We start from the raw sequence: 16,811 nt of genomic DNA on the forward strand, positions 1-16,811 counted from the left end.
GTCTCAAAACAACAAGTAACAACAGCAGCAGCAGCAACAATGACATTAGGATGGAGAGTTGACTCAGTAAAGTATTTGCAATAAATACATGAAGACTGGAGTTCAGTTTATTCAGAACCTATAAAACAATAACAACTGGCACATGCTTGTAAATGAGGGGACTTTCCTTGAGCTCTATGTTCAACCAGTCCAGCAGACTGAGAAGCAGTGAGAAACCCTGTTAAAAAATAAGGTGCATAGCCATTGATGAAAACACACCTGATGTTGACCTCTGGTTTTCACAAAATGTGTACCCTGTACATGAACGTAACAAAAACAGTGAAGAGTAGAATATTTGGACTCTTTTTCACTGCCAGGGTTCCACCCACATTGTGGAGACTGTGGGGTTGACTGCCCTGGCAGAGCATGGCAGTCAATTTACCCAGGTTCCTCTTCAATGAGAAAATCTCTCAGACCTTCTGGATCTGGCAGCCTAAGGTCAGTGCATTCCTTTGCAAATAGCTGAAGATGTAATGCTGTCCTGTATGATTCTGCCACCTCTTTATCATCAACAAAAAGGCTGGAATGTTAGGTCTCAAGAAATTCCTTTCCCCAAAATCTGGCATTTAGACTAAAGCCAGCATTTCCTCAGGGACCAAAGAAGATAGTTCCTATTGCTAAAATGAGTTCTTTTCCTTATTTCTGGCAAAAAGGTCATATGGCTCCTCTGTTAACCTATGGCTGAGGTACCTGTTTAACATATCAAATCAGACGCACTGACCAGCAGATCATCCAACTTGCCAATATCTGTTACAGAGTCATCTTGGCTGGCATATCCCACCTCCACCCTCAAGCTCTTCAACTCCTGAGCTTCACTTCCTTTTCTTCAGTCTGTGGTCCCTATACAACCTCAGCCATTTTGACTGTGTGCCCTTTCGGTTCCTACATACTCTGCTGGGCTCTTGGTCAGCAGCTCTTCTCTTAGCCCCCTTCTCTCTTCTCTCATTTCTCTCATCCCTCTCTCCTCTTATAGGCTTCCAGATGCCTCTGGCTGTGCCTTCCCTCATATTTACAATAAAAGCCTCCTCAACCCATACCTAGGAGAAGTCACAACCTCATTTTTCCTTCACAGCAGTCTGAGTTCTCTCCTTTAACCACGTGTGTTACAGGAATCAAATTCAGGTTATCAGGCTCATGGGCAAACACCTTTACCCCTGAACCATTGATTGATGGCCTGCCACTTCTTTTCTGAACTTGATTTTCTCATCTTTTATTAACAGGAAAATGATCAATGAATCTGCTCATTGATGATCTTTTCCCCTCCATACAAAATGGCAGACTACTATGAAAATCCAGAGAAAGAAATTAATCTTGCTAAGAGGCTAGACATCTGTTTTTAAGTTAATTACTGTTAACATGAATATAACTTTATAACTTCAGGAATTCATCATTATACAAAAATCCTTACTATTCCAAAATATTTTGGAGACCTGCTGTTGTTTCCTTAGTCTAAGAAAGGAGATACAGTGAAAAACCAAGAGCTCAGTAGGACTTAGTAGTTTTTTCTAGGTGCTGCCTTAGTTTTTAACCACATGATCATTTTAATCAAGATGGTGGTAAAGTTATATTGTATGTCATCAACCAAGATGGACACAAACCACACATAATTTCTATTTAAGATATCTGTTTTTTAATTCAAAGTGGAACCCAAGTTACATATGCAGTTTATTTTAAACAAGAGTTAATGTGCATATATAGTATGTTTCAGCAAATTAAGATTACTTATGTATGGACTTTTAAATTATAAGCCTGTGCTAAAAGTTTTAAGCTAAATTTTGTTTCATATTTTTTAATGGTACCCAATGAACTTACAAATCCAGAGATAGTTTATAGCATAAATTCTTTGGAGAATTTTTGTTTTTAAGATACCTTTGGGAGTGCAGAACAGAGCAAGTTTAGATATAAGAGATTTTGGGATCATTTGTTTGTGTGGTAGCAGATGATGTTACCATATGAGAGAATTTGGAAATGTATGTAGTGTGTAAATCTTTGGCCACTCATTTGTTATTGAAGCCAAACTGTTTATAGTAAGATAGTGATTCCATGGAGGAAATTAAGTTCCAGGAAAAAAGGAATGGAATTTCACAGGAGGAGCAGAAGATGAGAATAGTGCAGTAGCCCAGATTGTCTTTGAGAAGCTATGGGACTGTAGACAGCTTGTAGAGGAAAGTGAGATGAATTCCAGGAAGGATCTGAGAACAAAGGGCTGAGGGGATAAGTGTCAGTGGTATTAAGGATTCAATCCAGGGCTTCCCCAAGGGAGAGGTGTCTCTTTCCAGGTGACATGGGGCTCAGTAGGATGAGAGGAGCTTTCTGACACAACAATGTGGCTCTTGTAGTATTGGTAGACAAAGCAGGCAGCTTCAGGGTGACACTCAGTAGAAGAGGAGAGGAGAGAACCCCTGAAGAGGAAGAGAAGGCAGCTCCTATGGGGACCAGGAGAGGCTTTTGGAGAAAGGGAGAGTTCCAGTGGAAGGAGATGGGTAACAAGAGTAGATGAGAGGCAAATGGGTTTCAGCAGATAGAGGGAAAAAGCAGCTGAAGAGTTGGACTCTAGAATTTGGAGTCAAATTTGATGGGTAGCAGGGGCCAGCAGAAACAAATGATCCACACATACCCTAGGAGAGTCAAATAAGTAGCTACTTGTGGAGTGGCTGAGTCCATAGAAGGGAAATCATATATGTCAATTCTTAGGTTTCGGCACCAGATGTACAAAAAAAAAAAAAAAGGGGGGGGGGGAGATACAACTGCTTTTCTAGGTATGGTGATATAGAAGGTTTGTTACAGGTATTAGGAGAATTCAGCCAGAGGCTTCTGGAATAGTATTGAAAACTTTAAAAGTTTAGCTTTTAGAGTTTTTGCTCAGGGTTCATAAACAGGAGCTACAATACAAATAAGTGAAGGAACTAAAATCTGAGGGAATAAGGAATGGACTCACACAATTGCTCCTCTGCATGTTCCTTTATTTTTTTGCGCTCTCTCTTGCTGTTCTGTTTCTCTGTCTGTTTTCTTGGGGGTACAGGCATATATACATTTGCAACAGTAATTCTTTTTACAATACAATGTAAGGCTTGAGTTTTTCAGGGTCACCAAGGCAGATAAGATTTACGTACACAGCAATAAACTAAAACTGCTAGAAGTTTTAGCATCAATTACTTAGGGCTGTAGGTTAGAGAGAGGGTCTAAGTTTAATTTGCACAAGAAACAAAACCTGGCCCTTCCATTGCTCTAGCCTCAGTGGAAGCACAGGCTTTCAGGAAAGTTTACTTTTCCCTGAGGATGAGCAAATGGACTGGTTACCTTTGTCTTTATCTTCTCAGGGGAATCGGGAGGGAGCAGTAAATTGCTGAGCTAAAATCTTGAGTTAATAAAACAAGAAGTTTGAGCATCTTTTTAGTGCAGGGTTAGTTTAGGTTACTGCTTCTCTATCTGCCAGTGAGGAAAGCTAGAGCATACTATTTTTCCTACCCATCTATGCAGCTATGAATCCACAATGTGTATGTAGTAATTCTATGTCCTTAGGTATCTGGGAATGTTTTAGATGAAATGCTTTTGCCTGAGCTCTGAACAATGACCAAATGCCTGTCAGTAAAGATTATCGCAGGAAGGCAGATCTCTGCAATTGCATTGGAGAGGGGAACAAGCACCTGATAGTGGGAAACAGGCCTCACACATAGCTAAGGAATATAATCAGTAAACTAGGGCCTGTTAATGGAGAACAGGTTTTACAAATAACATCAGTAAATTCCAAGTGTGTGAGAGAAATTGTTTGCAGTAAATGATCAGGTATTGCTAAACTGTGGGAAGTAAATCCCCAGTTTGTTATAGAAATGAATAAGCTATAGAAAGAATCTATAACTAGAAGCAGCCAATTCAGTCACAAGATTATAATGCCAAGTACAGTTTTTGTATTGGTTTATCCATCAGAAGAATCCTTAATTCACCTGAGTTATCTCGTGATATGATGGCTGTATAAGTTACTGTGTGATCTTGTGGTTTGTAGCAGAAGAGTCCAGATTTAACCAGCCCATGAGAGGTTGGGGGGGGGGGTGAGAGAGAAAGAAAAGAGAGAGGAAAAAGGGAGGCTACTAGATCAGGAGTGAGGCAGGAGATCAAGAGGTCAAGAACCTATATAGCCAAAATGGCTGGGATATATAGGGAAGAGAAACAGACTGAGGTTAGGGGGTGGGGTATGCTAGCCAGACACAGGTATTGGTGATGCTGAGAGAGACTGGTGGCCGGTGTTTGCTTTGATATATTAAACAGGCACCTAGGGCATAGGTTAATGGAGGAGCCATATATGTCCTTTTTCCACAAGTAAGAAGAATGATTCCTTTAAGCAATAAAAGCTGTCTTTTTAGGTCTCTGAGGAAATGTTGACTTTTGACTAAAATGCCAGACTTTGGGAAAAGGAATTTCTTGAGACTCAACATCCTGAAAGTTTTGTCTGACCACTATACATGAACCTTAGCATGTGAACACCTACCTGTATATACGTAAACAAACAAAATAAGTAATTAAAAAACCAAAGTGAAAAAAGATAGCAGTGTTGCTTAATGTAAAGTAATATTATGCTTAATGAATTAAATCCCAAATTTTACCTTTTAATTATTGCTTTTATTTTAATTCACTTTAGAAATATAAACCTGGTCGATGTGATGATATTTTGAAATGGAAACCTCCCAGTCTGAACTCTGTGGATTTTCGACTTAAGATAACAAGAATGGGAGGAGAAGGGTAAGTGTACTCCACTCCAGGCTCAAATAGAGATATTGTGTTTGTGTGTGTGAGTGTGTGTGGTTTTGGAGACATGGTTTTTTTTTTTTTTTTGTGTAGTAGCTCCGACTGTCCTGGAACTCACTCTGTAGACCAGGTTGACCTCGAACTCACAGAGAGATCTACATGCCTCTGCCTCCCAAGTGTTGGTATTAAAGGCATGTACTACCACCACTGATCTTGTTTTGTAGGCCCAGCTAATCTTAAAATTGAAGATCTTATTGCTTCCCAAGTCTTAGGATTATGAGCCTGTTTTCATGAGGTTTCACCCCACACCCTGTCTGATTTGCATGAAATCATATTTCATATAAGACTTCACTGTTTATAGGCTAGTTTATATTACTCTAAAAATGAAAGTAAAATATTCTATATTTTACATATATCTCTTTCATATAGCATCATATGTATATGCTTAAGACTGTTGACAAAACTTTAGTAAATTTTAAAGTTTTCAATATAAAATATTGATTTTATTAAAAGTCTCATCAATTGAATTCTCTGCATATGAGATCATTGGTTTTATAATCACAGTCACTGAATCAGTGGGGCTTTTCCTTTGAAGGGCTTTTGTCTATACTTTATTAGGGGAAGTTTCTCATTATTTACCTAGATATTCATAATATTTACTTTTTTATTTACTGCCTGGGGTTACTGTTGACTCCTATTGTAAAAGATGCTTTAGTGTGAAATTGTGGTAGAATGTTATTTTAAGGTGTGTGAACTTTGTTTATATTGCATTTGTTTAACTTTGTGAAGCTGACATTCTTCACCTGTCTAAATCACCTGATGGTCTCATAAAGAAATGAATGGCCAATAGCAAGGCAGAAACAAGGACAGGTGGGGCTGGCTGGCAGAGAGTGTAAATAGAAGGAGAAATGAGGAAGGAGCAGCAAGAAAATTAGAGAATGTCAGGTGCCACTTAGCCACCGAGCCACACAGCCACGGAATAAGAAGGAAAGTAAGATATGCAGAATCAAGAAAGGTAAAAGCACAGAAGGAAAAAGTAGATGAGTTAATTTAAGATAAGAAGATCTGGCTAGAAACCTGCTAGGATAAGGTTGGATATTCATAACTTAGAATAAGCCTCTGAGTGTGATTTATTTGGGAGCTGAGTGGTAGGCCCCCAAAGAGTTCAAAAAGCCAAAAAGAGTAAAGAGTATGAATGTTAATTGTATTTTCAAAACCTTGTTTATTTCCACAAAAAAAAAAAAAAAAAAAAAAAAAAAAAAAACAAAACTTATCAAAGCAAATACAACAAAATAGGAAATGTTTAATTGAGGAAAAATAAAGAGAAAATAAATAGGATAATGATAGTATAGGGATAAAGTTTGCAGGACATGACATTGAAATTTTGTTTTGTCTGTCAAAGGTAAAGTACAGGTGCACCTTTGTAGATAATGGAAGTAAGGGCATATTATTGATTGTAAAAGTCCAGAATCAAAGATTAAGAATTAGTCTTTTGAGAAAATACAAATATTTGGGCTAGAGAGATGGCTCAGCTGTTAAAGGCTAGGCTCATAACCAAAAATATAAGAAAATACAAATATTCAAAAATGGGGTGTTGTGTAATATAGTGAATCCTAAGTAAAGAAAAGTGCTTGGTTAATATATACATTAGTACTGTTTTTAAAATTCAATTGTTTAATAATTTATATTTTTGTGACTTAATTTGCCACTGTACTCAATAGCAAAAATTAAAAAATAATTTTCTCTGTCTCTAGAGTTTATATTAGATCTCTTTGTTTGTTACTAATCCATAGATAGGTAATTTTATTTATTTGTGTGTATGTATGTGTCTGTGTACAGTTTTCAGAGGACAACTAGTAGAAGTCAGTTTTTCAAATGTGTTTCAACAGGTTTTCAAGCGTTGCTGCAAGAATCTTTACTAGCTAAGCCATCTAGCTAGCCCCATATAGGTAATTTTAGACTATAGAACAGCTTGTATATACAAACATACAGCTGCATGATTGGGAGGCTATTTATGAAAATGCTTTATTTTTTCTAAGTGTTTGGTAAATATTGACTCAAGTTTATTTTTTTCTGATGTAATGTCTGGTGTATGAACATTCTGTTTACCTGTGGAGGCTCTACTGTAGCAAGCAAGAATGGAGACTTATGGGAGACCACCATACTTAGAAACATTCCATAATGGAGACATTCTAGTGGGGCCATTTTTCAAAAAAAAAAAAAAAAAAAAAAAAACAAACAGATGTTTATGATTGTTTGGAAACTTATATTTTGCTTTGCTTTGCTTTTTTGAGATAGTACTTCTTTCTAGCCAGTCTGTTCTAGAGCTTCTCTCAGCCTCCTTAGTGCTGGGATTTTAGGTGTGAACCACAGATCTGGCCTTGGAAAGTAAGATTTTTTAAAAGATGCATTTACTTTTTACTTAATGTGTATGTGTGAGTGTCTGAATCTCTATATGTGATGGGGGATGTCCTGTATGCTGTGAATATATGTTTTTTTTACCAGTTGATGAATAATGCTGTTAGGCCTATAGACAAGCAGGATCTAGCCAGGCAGGAAATACAGGCAGGGCTACCAGTCTAGGAGAATAGAGAGATGCCATGTAGCTGCCAAGGAAGAAAGGGGACTGGGCATCACCGGCAAGTCCAAGACCATGCAGAAATACATAGATTAATAGTAATGGGTTAATAAGAGAGAGCTAGCCAGTAAGAAGCCTGAGCCATTGGTCAAACAGTTTATAATTAATATAAGCCTCTGTGTGTTTATCTGGGTGGAACAGAAACTTTGTCTTTACCACATGTGTGCCTGGTGACTGATCAGAAGAGGCTATCAAATCCCCTGTAACTTTAGTCATAGGTAGTTGTAAATTGCTGTATGGATTTTGGAAACTCAACCTTGGTCCCTGCACACAAGTAGCAGGTGCTAAGAGTAACAAGTGTTGTTAACAGCTCAACCATGTCTCCTGAACACTGGCAAGTAAGATTTTAATATGAAAGTAACATTTATTAAACTGCTTCATTACTAATATTTTCTTTTCTCTAATACTGTGTTTGTAATAATTTGTTAGTTAATATTAGCTATTTGGTTTTCATATCCAACCCTGGTTCTTCTTTCCATACTTTTCCTCCTTCTAATCCTCTTCCTCCTCATTTTTTTTTTTTTTTTTGTAATTTTTTTTATAACTCATTGGCTATACCCTAGAAGAAAATGATTTCCCACCCACTAGCATCCATCCATTGCCAATAGCTCCTTAGTCAGGGGTTGAGCCTAATGAGACCCTCTTGCATTCCTGTTAGAATGTTGACTGGTGCCAGTCTTGTGGAAGTAACTATAACTGCTGTGAGTTCACAAGTGTAAACATGATGTGTTCAAAAACCAGTATTTCATAGCACTCCTCCCATACTCTTAATATTCTTTATACCCTCTTTTCCATTTTCTCTGAGTCCTGAGTTGTTATAAACCTATTTAGGATTGAGCATTCAGTAGTCACCTATTCTCAGCCTTTTGACCAGTTATGAGTCTTGGCACTCAGCACAAAAGATGTGTCTCTGATTGACTTTGAGAAAAGCATAAATCTCTGTAAATGTACATGTCCACTTAGCAAAACAGTAGTAGTAGTTTCCACACTAAGACCTGTGACTTCTGTTCTAAGCCATAGGCCTTTGACTAGGTTTTCAGTGCTATTCATAGATTCTTCTGGTAGTAGAGGACTCAGATCCAGTCAGTAAGCAGTTGACCTCTTCATGTTACTTTAGCACCAGTTGACACCTCTTTCTGAACAGGTTGAAATTTTAACGTTTAGCATCCTATAGTGGGCTATGTATCCATTCACTGTTACCTTTTATACTAAAATAGGAAGGCTTTCTTTTTTAAACACTTCCTTGAGCTTTCAAGAGGGCAGCAGGCTGAGTAGGAACTAGAGTTCCACCGGAAGCTTTGGCTAATGGGCTGGGGAAGTCCCCATTTGAGATCAATAACCAGTTGGGGTGAGTTTCTTTGTATGTGGTTTCTTGGTTTGTAATTCACACCATTCAAATTATGGATAGTTCAATTAGTCCAATTTGGGCACTATATAGTTCTGAGAAGTTAGCTTGAACTGTTGTACAAGTAATTTCTAGTTACGTAATCTCTGTCATGCAAATAGAGCTTACATAAATCACTGTTTGATCCCAATTCAGTCTGGCCAAAGGGTCCTGGCATGGGGTTGTGTTTCTGTGTTTTCAGATTGCAGGCTTCTAAGGCTGGAAGTTTGGGATTCCTGTGCTCTGTTTTTGTCTTTTATGAATGGATTTTCTTCTACAAACCTCAGTACTAGAGGCGTAGAAGCAGGAGGATCAGAAATTAAAAGGATAGTCTGGGCTACATGAGACCATAAACAGGCTTTCTAGTCCAAGAAACAGGACCCCCAAACTCCTTTTTACCAGGAAATAGTTTATTGTAGTACTGGCTGATAAGATTAATGTCCAAAAGCAAGAACTTTAAACTACTTGGCACAGATTGAGAAAGGAGTGAGCTGTAGTCAGTTTCCATGTCCAAAATGGTGGGTGGGTGCAGTGGGAGTGGGTTGGGTATTACCGTCCATCCAGCAAGCATATAAACACAGAGACATTGACCAGTCCATATGGCTGTATTTTCTTTCTTTTAGCACTTTAGAGCCTCTCTCCTCCCATCATCACAAGATCCAGTTTAATAACAACAACAACAATAATAACAACAACAGAACCAACACAAAAAAGCCAAAATGAATCTCACAACAACAACAACAACAACAACAAAAACCAACATAAAAAAAGCCAAAATGAAACCTCTCAGATGTTTGGTCCTGGGCTTCTATTTTGGGGTATGAGAGTCATAATAAGCTAGAGATATCCCTTCCTACCTTTCTGTCTAGCACTTCCATGACTTTCCTGCTATATAATTAACCCCACATTTCTAGTACTTAGTTCTAAATATATAACCAGCTGAAAACCCTCAAACTGTGTTCCCCTAACTTGCCATTTTAGCTTTAAAAGACAGTATGGCAAAGTATAATTCATTTATAATCCATAGAGATTTTTTTCTTCTAAGCATTAAGTCTAAACCTTTTGGAATAACAAGGTTCTTTGAGTGTGACAGAGCCTCTGTCAGCTCTTAGTGAGCTAAGGTGCCAGAAGATTACAGTTGCCAAAGCACCCAAGACAGTGGCTCCCAAGTTTGTTGTCTCATATCCAACAAAGCTAAGAAAACATAGAGAAGATGTGAATATGAATTTATTGAAGAAAAGTGAGAAAGACTCTTAAGTAGATGGAGGTGGTTCTAAAGAGGGAGAATACTGTGCCATTTTGCTCAGTGACATCTTTTGAGTCTTAAGATGGGAACGTAGAGTCACTGGGATAATCTTTATTGAGATTGATATTTTGAGAATATTGTAGGCTAACCAGTGTGGTTTACATATCCTTTGAGTGACTCATGGGAACTGAGAGGTGATCAAGAAGAGTGGTTATATGCTTTGGTCACCTTTGCCTATTATCTGCATGAGCTCAGTTTACTCTTTCCTTAGGCTAGTGGTTAAGTCATTTCCTTTTTTTGTTTTCAGATTGTGTCTAGCTTATAACTTACCCAGAGCTTGTGCTCTATACTGCTTATAGAAAACTAACTCCTATTCCAGGAAATATTTTGTAACTTAAACTGTGTTTGTGAAAATGTGGTTGGCTTTATTTAACTTAATATATAGCCTCTAGTTTTGAAGATTAATTTTTTTAATTAGAATTTATTTTTTATTATTTTTAAGTCGTGTGTGTGTATGTATGGCTATGTGGGTGTGTGTGAATGTAGGTGCCTGGGGCCAGAGATGTTGGATTCCTTGGAGCTAGAGTTACAAGATGATATACTGTGTTATCTTGCCCAGCGGCCTCTTAGGAGTCCTTGTAAATGTGAACAAAACCTTAGTGTATATGGTGGTTTGAATGGCAATGGCCTCCAGAGGCTCATATATTTGAATGGTTGGTCCAGAAGTTGTAGAACTGTTTGGGAAGTATTAGGAGGTGTGGTCTTTTTGGAGATGTGTTACTATGAGTGGGCTTTGAGGTTTCAGAAGACTCATTACAGTCCATATTCTGTACAAGTTGTGAGCCATCTTGGTGCTAGGAACAAAATTCAGGTCCTCTGGAAGAGCAGCAAATGCTCTTAACTACTGAGTCATCTCCCCATCCCCTTATATAAAATTTAAAACTTGTGTGAATGTAAATGTATATAACCTAGCTCCTGTGAATGTCAGAAGCAATCTATGGAGTTAGCTCCCTCCTTCAACCTTTGTGTGAGATCAGGGATGGAATTCAGGTTGTTCCACTAGGCATGGTAAGTTTTTTTTTTTTTTTTTTTTATAACTTGTTGAGCCGCCTCATTGCCCCCAGCTTCTTGTCTTTTTAAAAATGACATTTACTTATTTATATGAGTGTGAGTGCTCACATGCAGCCTATGGTGTATATGTGGGTACCAGAGTTTGAGCTCAGATTGCCAAGCTTCAAGTGTCTTTACCTGCTGAACCATCTTGCTGGCCTACCTCTTATCTTTAACAAGATAATTTAACTTCTGTTTAGAATCATTGTGCTAAGCTATGTTCTTTATTCCTTCTGCCTTGTTTTTATTATTTATTTTCCTTTTATAACCTCACCTTTAAAAGTTGTATGATCACATTGTTGTTAGTTTCATTTTCCTTCATATTTACTTGGAACTTATATGAACTTTCCATTAAGTTAATGGCATCTTTCACTTCCCTGTACTAATAATTAGATGCATATTTCTTTATTCTTTGAAAGTAAGAGAGCAGCTCTTTTCCCACAGCTCACTGTTCTGCAACATACCTGGTGCTCTATCTAAGACTTTGCCTTTCCTTCTAATTAAGAAATCTTAGCAATGCTTTTATATTAATTTCTAATTCCCTCTACATTTTGTTAAAAAATTTACTGCCACCTTTAGCCCAAACACTCCTTATAAGTGTAACTAACACCTTAGTTTATATGGTTATTTGAATGACAATAGGCTCATGTATTTGAATGATTGGTCCTTAATTATTTGGTAGAATTATTTGGAGGTGTGACCTTGTTGGAGGAGAAGTCTGGGTAGACTTCTTTGGTTTCAGAAGACTCAATGTCTTTCCTATTGTGTTCTCTCTGCCTTATGGTTATGTTTCAAGATACAAGCTTTCAGCTATTGCTTTAACACCATGCCTGCCTGTCAGCCACAACACTCCCTAGTATAATGGTCATGGCCTCTAGAACTGTGAGCCCCACATTAAATGCCCTTTTTTTCTCCTTTTTTTTTTTTTTTTTTTTTTTTTCATATATATTGGTGGTTATATTAGGTAGGCAGCTTACAGCAAAACAGGAAAACTTCTGTAGGCCTCAGATGCTGTCTGACGATATTCTTAGATTTTGGGATGATGGAAGGTATGGATTTGTTCTTGTATTCTCCTAAAAGACTTATGAAATAGTTACAGGGATGTTAAACACATGAGATAAGCAGTAAATGGGTATTTAAAGGATTAAGCTAGATCAAGATACTTTAGCTCTTGATATGACATCCTACAATATTCTAATTCCCTGTGTCATTGGAGCTCTTAGCCTTGAACCCACTCCCACCTCTACCCCCATCCCCTGGGAACTTTAGTTCATAGTTATTTTGTTTTAGGCTATGTAGTAGGTTTTCTTTTCTATTATTTAAAGAACAGCTAGTGTGACAGGCACTATATTTATTTGCACACACGCATGAATGTTTGCTTGCTTATCTGTTGTGGACTGCCCTCAGAAGCCAGAAGAGGACTTGAGGTCCTATGGAATGGTTGTTACAGATAATTGTGAGCCACATGATATGTGTGCTTGAGCAGAATCACAGTTCCTTCTGCAAGAGCAGCAAGTGCTGCCAGGCTATCTCCCTAGTCCCTATTCTACCCCAACCCTAGCCCCCATCCCCATGCTTAAGACAAGGTCTTAATGTGTAGTTCTGGCTAGCCTAGAACTCTCTGGGTAGACTAGGCTGACCTTGTACTCAGAGAGATCTGCCTGCCTTTGCTTTTGAACTATTGTGATTAAAGGAAAGTGGCATAAAGCCCAGCATTTATTTGTTTAGATTTTCTTTTAAAGCCATAGTGTATTTAATTAAAAAAAAAATCTTAGTATACATTTCCAGTCAGCTTACCATTTTCTATTTTAAGTTTAAGAATATTTGTATGTTCTAAGATGCATTGTCTCCTAGTTTCCTTCATTTTCCTTTTCTTACTCAGATTTATTTGTTCTTTGGAATATTTGTCTTAGATATAAATATAGACTATTAATCTGAATTGATGCCTATCTGTTCCTGGAAGGTTAATTTTGATGGAATTCTTGAAATTTCTTTTGTGTGCATGTTTTGTGTGGGTACATGCATACATGTGTGCATATATGGAGGTCAGAGGACAATCTGAGGTATCTTACTTACTCTTTAGATACTTTCTGTCTTTCATTGACATGGAACTGTGTAACACGAATTCTAATAGGTCTTAATAATAAAAGCTGGGAGTTTCATATTAAGGGGTGAAAGTTTAAAGGCCAGAGAAGCAGAACAGCCAGCCAGTAGAGCTCTTGCCTCTATGAAATCTTCAGATTGAAAGAGCTTGAGTTCCTGTCTTATTCTGCTCATATCTCTCTCTCCAGCCAGTCATCACACACAGACCTTCCAGACCTCTGTGGTTAGTTAGCTACGTCTGCCCTCTGATCTTCAGGCAAGCTTTATTTGTTAGAGTATAAACAAGGTATCACCACAAAACTACACAAGTAGACTAACTGGGCAGCAAGTTCCACCTTCATTTTGCCATCACTTGGATTATAAGCATTAGTTACCATACATAGCTTTTTATGTGGATTCTCGACATTTGAACTTAGGGTCTCACACTGTAAAAGCAAGTGCTTTACTGACATATCACTTGTGTTTGTTTCATTGTGGGTTACTGGTCAGTATTCTTGTTTTTTGATTGGTGCTCATCTAGTTCTTTAAATGGTGGTAGTCTATTGTAGGAGAATGTAGAGAAGGTGGTGGATTACCATCCTCACTCTTTTTCATCTGATCTTTAGCTAGCAGATGGTATAGGAGAGGAAAACATAGTTATTTCAAAGCTTAGTTTACTCCTTTGGTCAAGTGGTCAGTCTTGACACTGAGATTTATGGTGACGTTTTCTCCTTTTCTGACTCTCCAACAGAGAGGTTTACAAATACCAATATTACTGAATCTTGCATTCTTCCAGTGTGCCTCCTAGTTCAAAGTAAAACCTTTGTGTATGTGTAGATATCTTTCTTCTTATAATATAGACTATGAAGTGCCCTATCAAAATCAGAACGATAAACTTTTTTTTCCCCTTTTACTTAAGAGTAAATCAAACGGGCCTATCAATTACCTGGACAGAGACCCCTCTACCCCCAAATTGTATCTTCAAGAGCTATGATATGATATTTAAAGACATGTTACTTATAGTAGCCCCTTTCCAAAGCTGTATGTATAGATTCTCACTCTAAGCAAGCCCAACTGCTTTCTGTGTTCAGACTCAGAAAACATAGCTTTTTCTTTCCTTTCCCCCTTTTTTATACAGTACCCCAAATCCTATGTCTGTTTGCCCTGACTTTGCTTACTTAGTATCACTCTCTACAGACTTGAAGACTTACTTCTATTGCTGCTTCTAACTGGGTCCTCCAATCATACCTCAAAAGCGTGCCTTTCTCTTTTTTGTCTCCTTCTTTCTCCTCCCTGCAACTGCTGTGATCTGTAGCATGCCTGCCCTGTTGTTTTTCTCTTAAAGTCCATTAAAATTGTTCTCAAGTTTTCTTCTGAGTCCACTTAAAAAGACATTCTAAAAACTAAGAATGCTGCTAACAAAATTTAATTTACATCAAAGTATAATGATCTTTGTGTTTCAGGGAAATAAGAGATTACCCTATAATACTGATTTATTTTTTTATAAAAATCCAAATGTTACTGGGGAGAATTCAGGTTCCCTTTTGTGGGTTCTTACCATCATTAATAAAAGAATTTAAAAGCAGAACCAGTGAGGTGACTTCGTGTAGAAAGGCATTTTCGACCAAGTGAGTTCTGTCTTTGGGACCCCTACCCCACGCTCTCCCCACATACCCATTGGTAGAAGTGAAGAGCAGACTCCTAAAACTTGCCCTTGTTCTTAAGGAAGTTTGGGGACTGTTTTCTAAATTTTCATAGAAAAACGACCAGCCAGGAAATCTGGAAGGCTGGAGAAGAGGAGGAGGAGTTTCTTTCTAGCTGTGCCTTTTCAATTAAGGTTCACGAAAGCTGCCATGTCCAGCAGTGCAGCTGCAAGGAGGAAGGGACCAGAGACTTCAGAGAATTGAGTGGGCTATCCAGAGGGTCAGTGAAAGCCTCCCCCAAAGTAGGAGCAGGCATCAGGCTGCTGTGTGCTGAAGTAAAGGCCAGAAACCCCTGGGGTAAGAAGGTACATGGCCCACGTATGGCATTTTCACATCATTGCTGTTCATGACAAGACATGCACGTGAGGAAAGGCTTCTAGTCTTTATGAGCAAATGGTTTTAAGATATGTTAATCTTGATACTGCTTTCATTCAGACGTTTTACTCTCCTTCCCTGTAAGTTAACTTTAAATACCATTCTGTCTTTAGGTTTTAGAATTTCAGTGATTTCTTTTGGATTACCAGAAATCTTTAGGTTATCCAAACCAAGTTATTTTGTATATTGGTTTTGAAAGTGGAGAGTTCCTATTTATTCCTAAAATGTGTTTCTGTAATTTTTTAAAGGGGTAAAAAATTTTCTGTGGCATTACATTAACTTACTACAAAAGCACTTGTTAGAATAACCTTAGTGAAGTGAAACCCATGTTTTAGTGTTATGCTTGATATGACTGAATATGGAATTTAAAATTTAAGCTGGTTTTGGTTTATTAAGCTTAGACCCAAAGTCACATTTTAGTTATTATATACCCCAAGTTCAAATTCCTGTTTATATCTTAAGATAAAAGGAAAAGAGATTTGAATTTTTTAGCCAATGTGCATTTCTAACATAAAATCAAGCAGTGGTTAAATAGCTTTAATTATTAAAATAGTTTCAAAAATAATTGGCGATATAATTATATTCATTTAACTTCCAATGTCTGTGTTGAATGAAGTCATTTATTTTTGGCTTAAAGAGTTAGTTATTATGAGAGGATATTTAATATCTAACATGACAGCTTCAAAATATAAATATGGAAATTTATTATGAAAAGAAAGGGCGCATCATTGTTAATGCAGGCCTTTTATCTCTCGGAAATGGAACTCATATCAAGCTCTGAGTCTCAGGGGAGAGTATATGGGGGAGGGATTAGAGAGTCTTGCTTTATTCTTTATGTACATCAGAAGACTCTTAGCAAGCTAGACTGCCAGGTCTTTAATAAAGAGTAATAGGGGCAGTTAAAGTTCAAGATATTTGCAAGTCTATGCACAGTGGTGGAGCTAGTAGTTTCTAGTACTTTAATTTTGTTATATTGGTCCCTGCTATTTATGACCTTTGTTTATTTAAAAAAAGTTCATAAGAACTGTGTTTCACTACAGTAGGAACTTAGGCTTTGGTTCTTAGGCACATGTTTACCACAACAGTGTTGTCTGGTGAGAACACTACAGATTTAACCATTGTGTTTTTTATTAAATTACTGGCTTGTGTTCTTTTAATTAGAAACCTATGTCAAATTGAGGGTTATGGTATCTATATTTACCGTTGAAAGACACTTTATACTCATATTGATAAACAGAATCTACGTCAGATCACAGAATCATCTTTCACTCATCAAAAGAAGCGTAGCCTACACTTTTTTTAAAAATTACATTTTCATTAATTTGCTTAAGAATGACAAGTTGTTTAAAAGTTAGATTAATTTTACTTAACCATTTGTAGTTATGTAAGATCCTCAGATATAAAATTTCTTTTTATTAGTGTCCTTATTAATGTATTTTATCTATATTTAAAATTTGCATGGACATTTAAGTGTGCATTCATTATAGGAAG

The 16,811-nt window shown here is 37.3% G+C and overlaps 1 protein-coding gene across 2 annotated transcripts in view; it reads left to right on the forward strand.

The window, feature by feature from the left end:
* Rngtt (RNA guanylyltransferase and 5'-phosphatase) overlaps positions 1 to 16,811 on the forward strand; it is a 198,055-nt gene that overhangs the window by 92,944 nt on the left and 88,300 nt on the right. For both annotated transcript variants that reach the window (XM_051187498.1, XM_051187499.1), the window contains exon 13: positions 4,676 to 4,776. In XM_051187498.1, coding sequence (XP_051043455.1) covers positions 4,676 to 4,776 — 101 coding nt within the window. The remainder of the gene's footprint in view (positions 1 to 4,675; positions 4,777 to 16,811) is intronic.

Source organism: Phodopus roborovskii, unplaced genomic scaffold (genome assembly GCF_943737965.1).
Source record: "Phodopus roborovskii unplaced genomic scaffold, PHOROB, whole genome shotgun sequence".
Taxonomy (NCBI): Eukaryota; Metazoa; Chordata; class Mammalia; order Rodentia; family Cricetidae; genus Phodopus; species Phodopus roborovskii.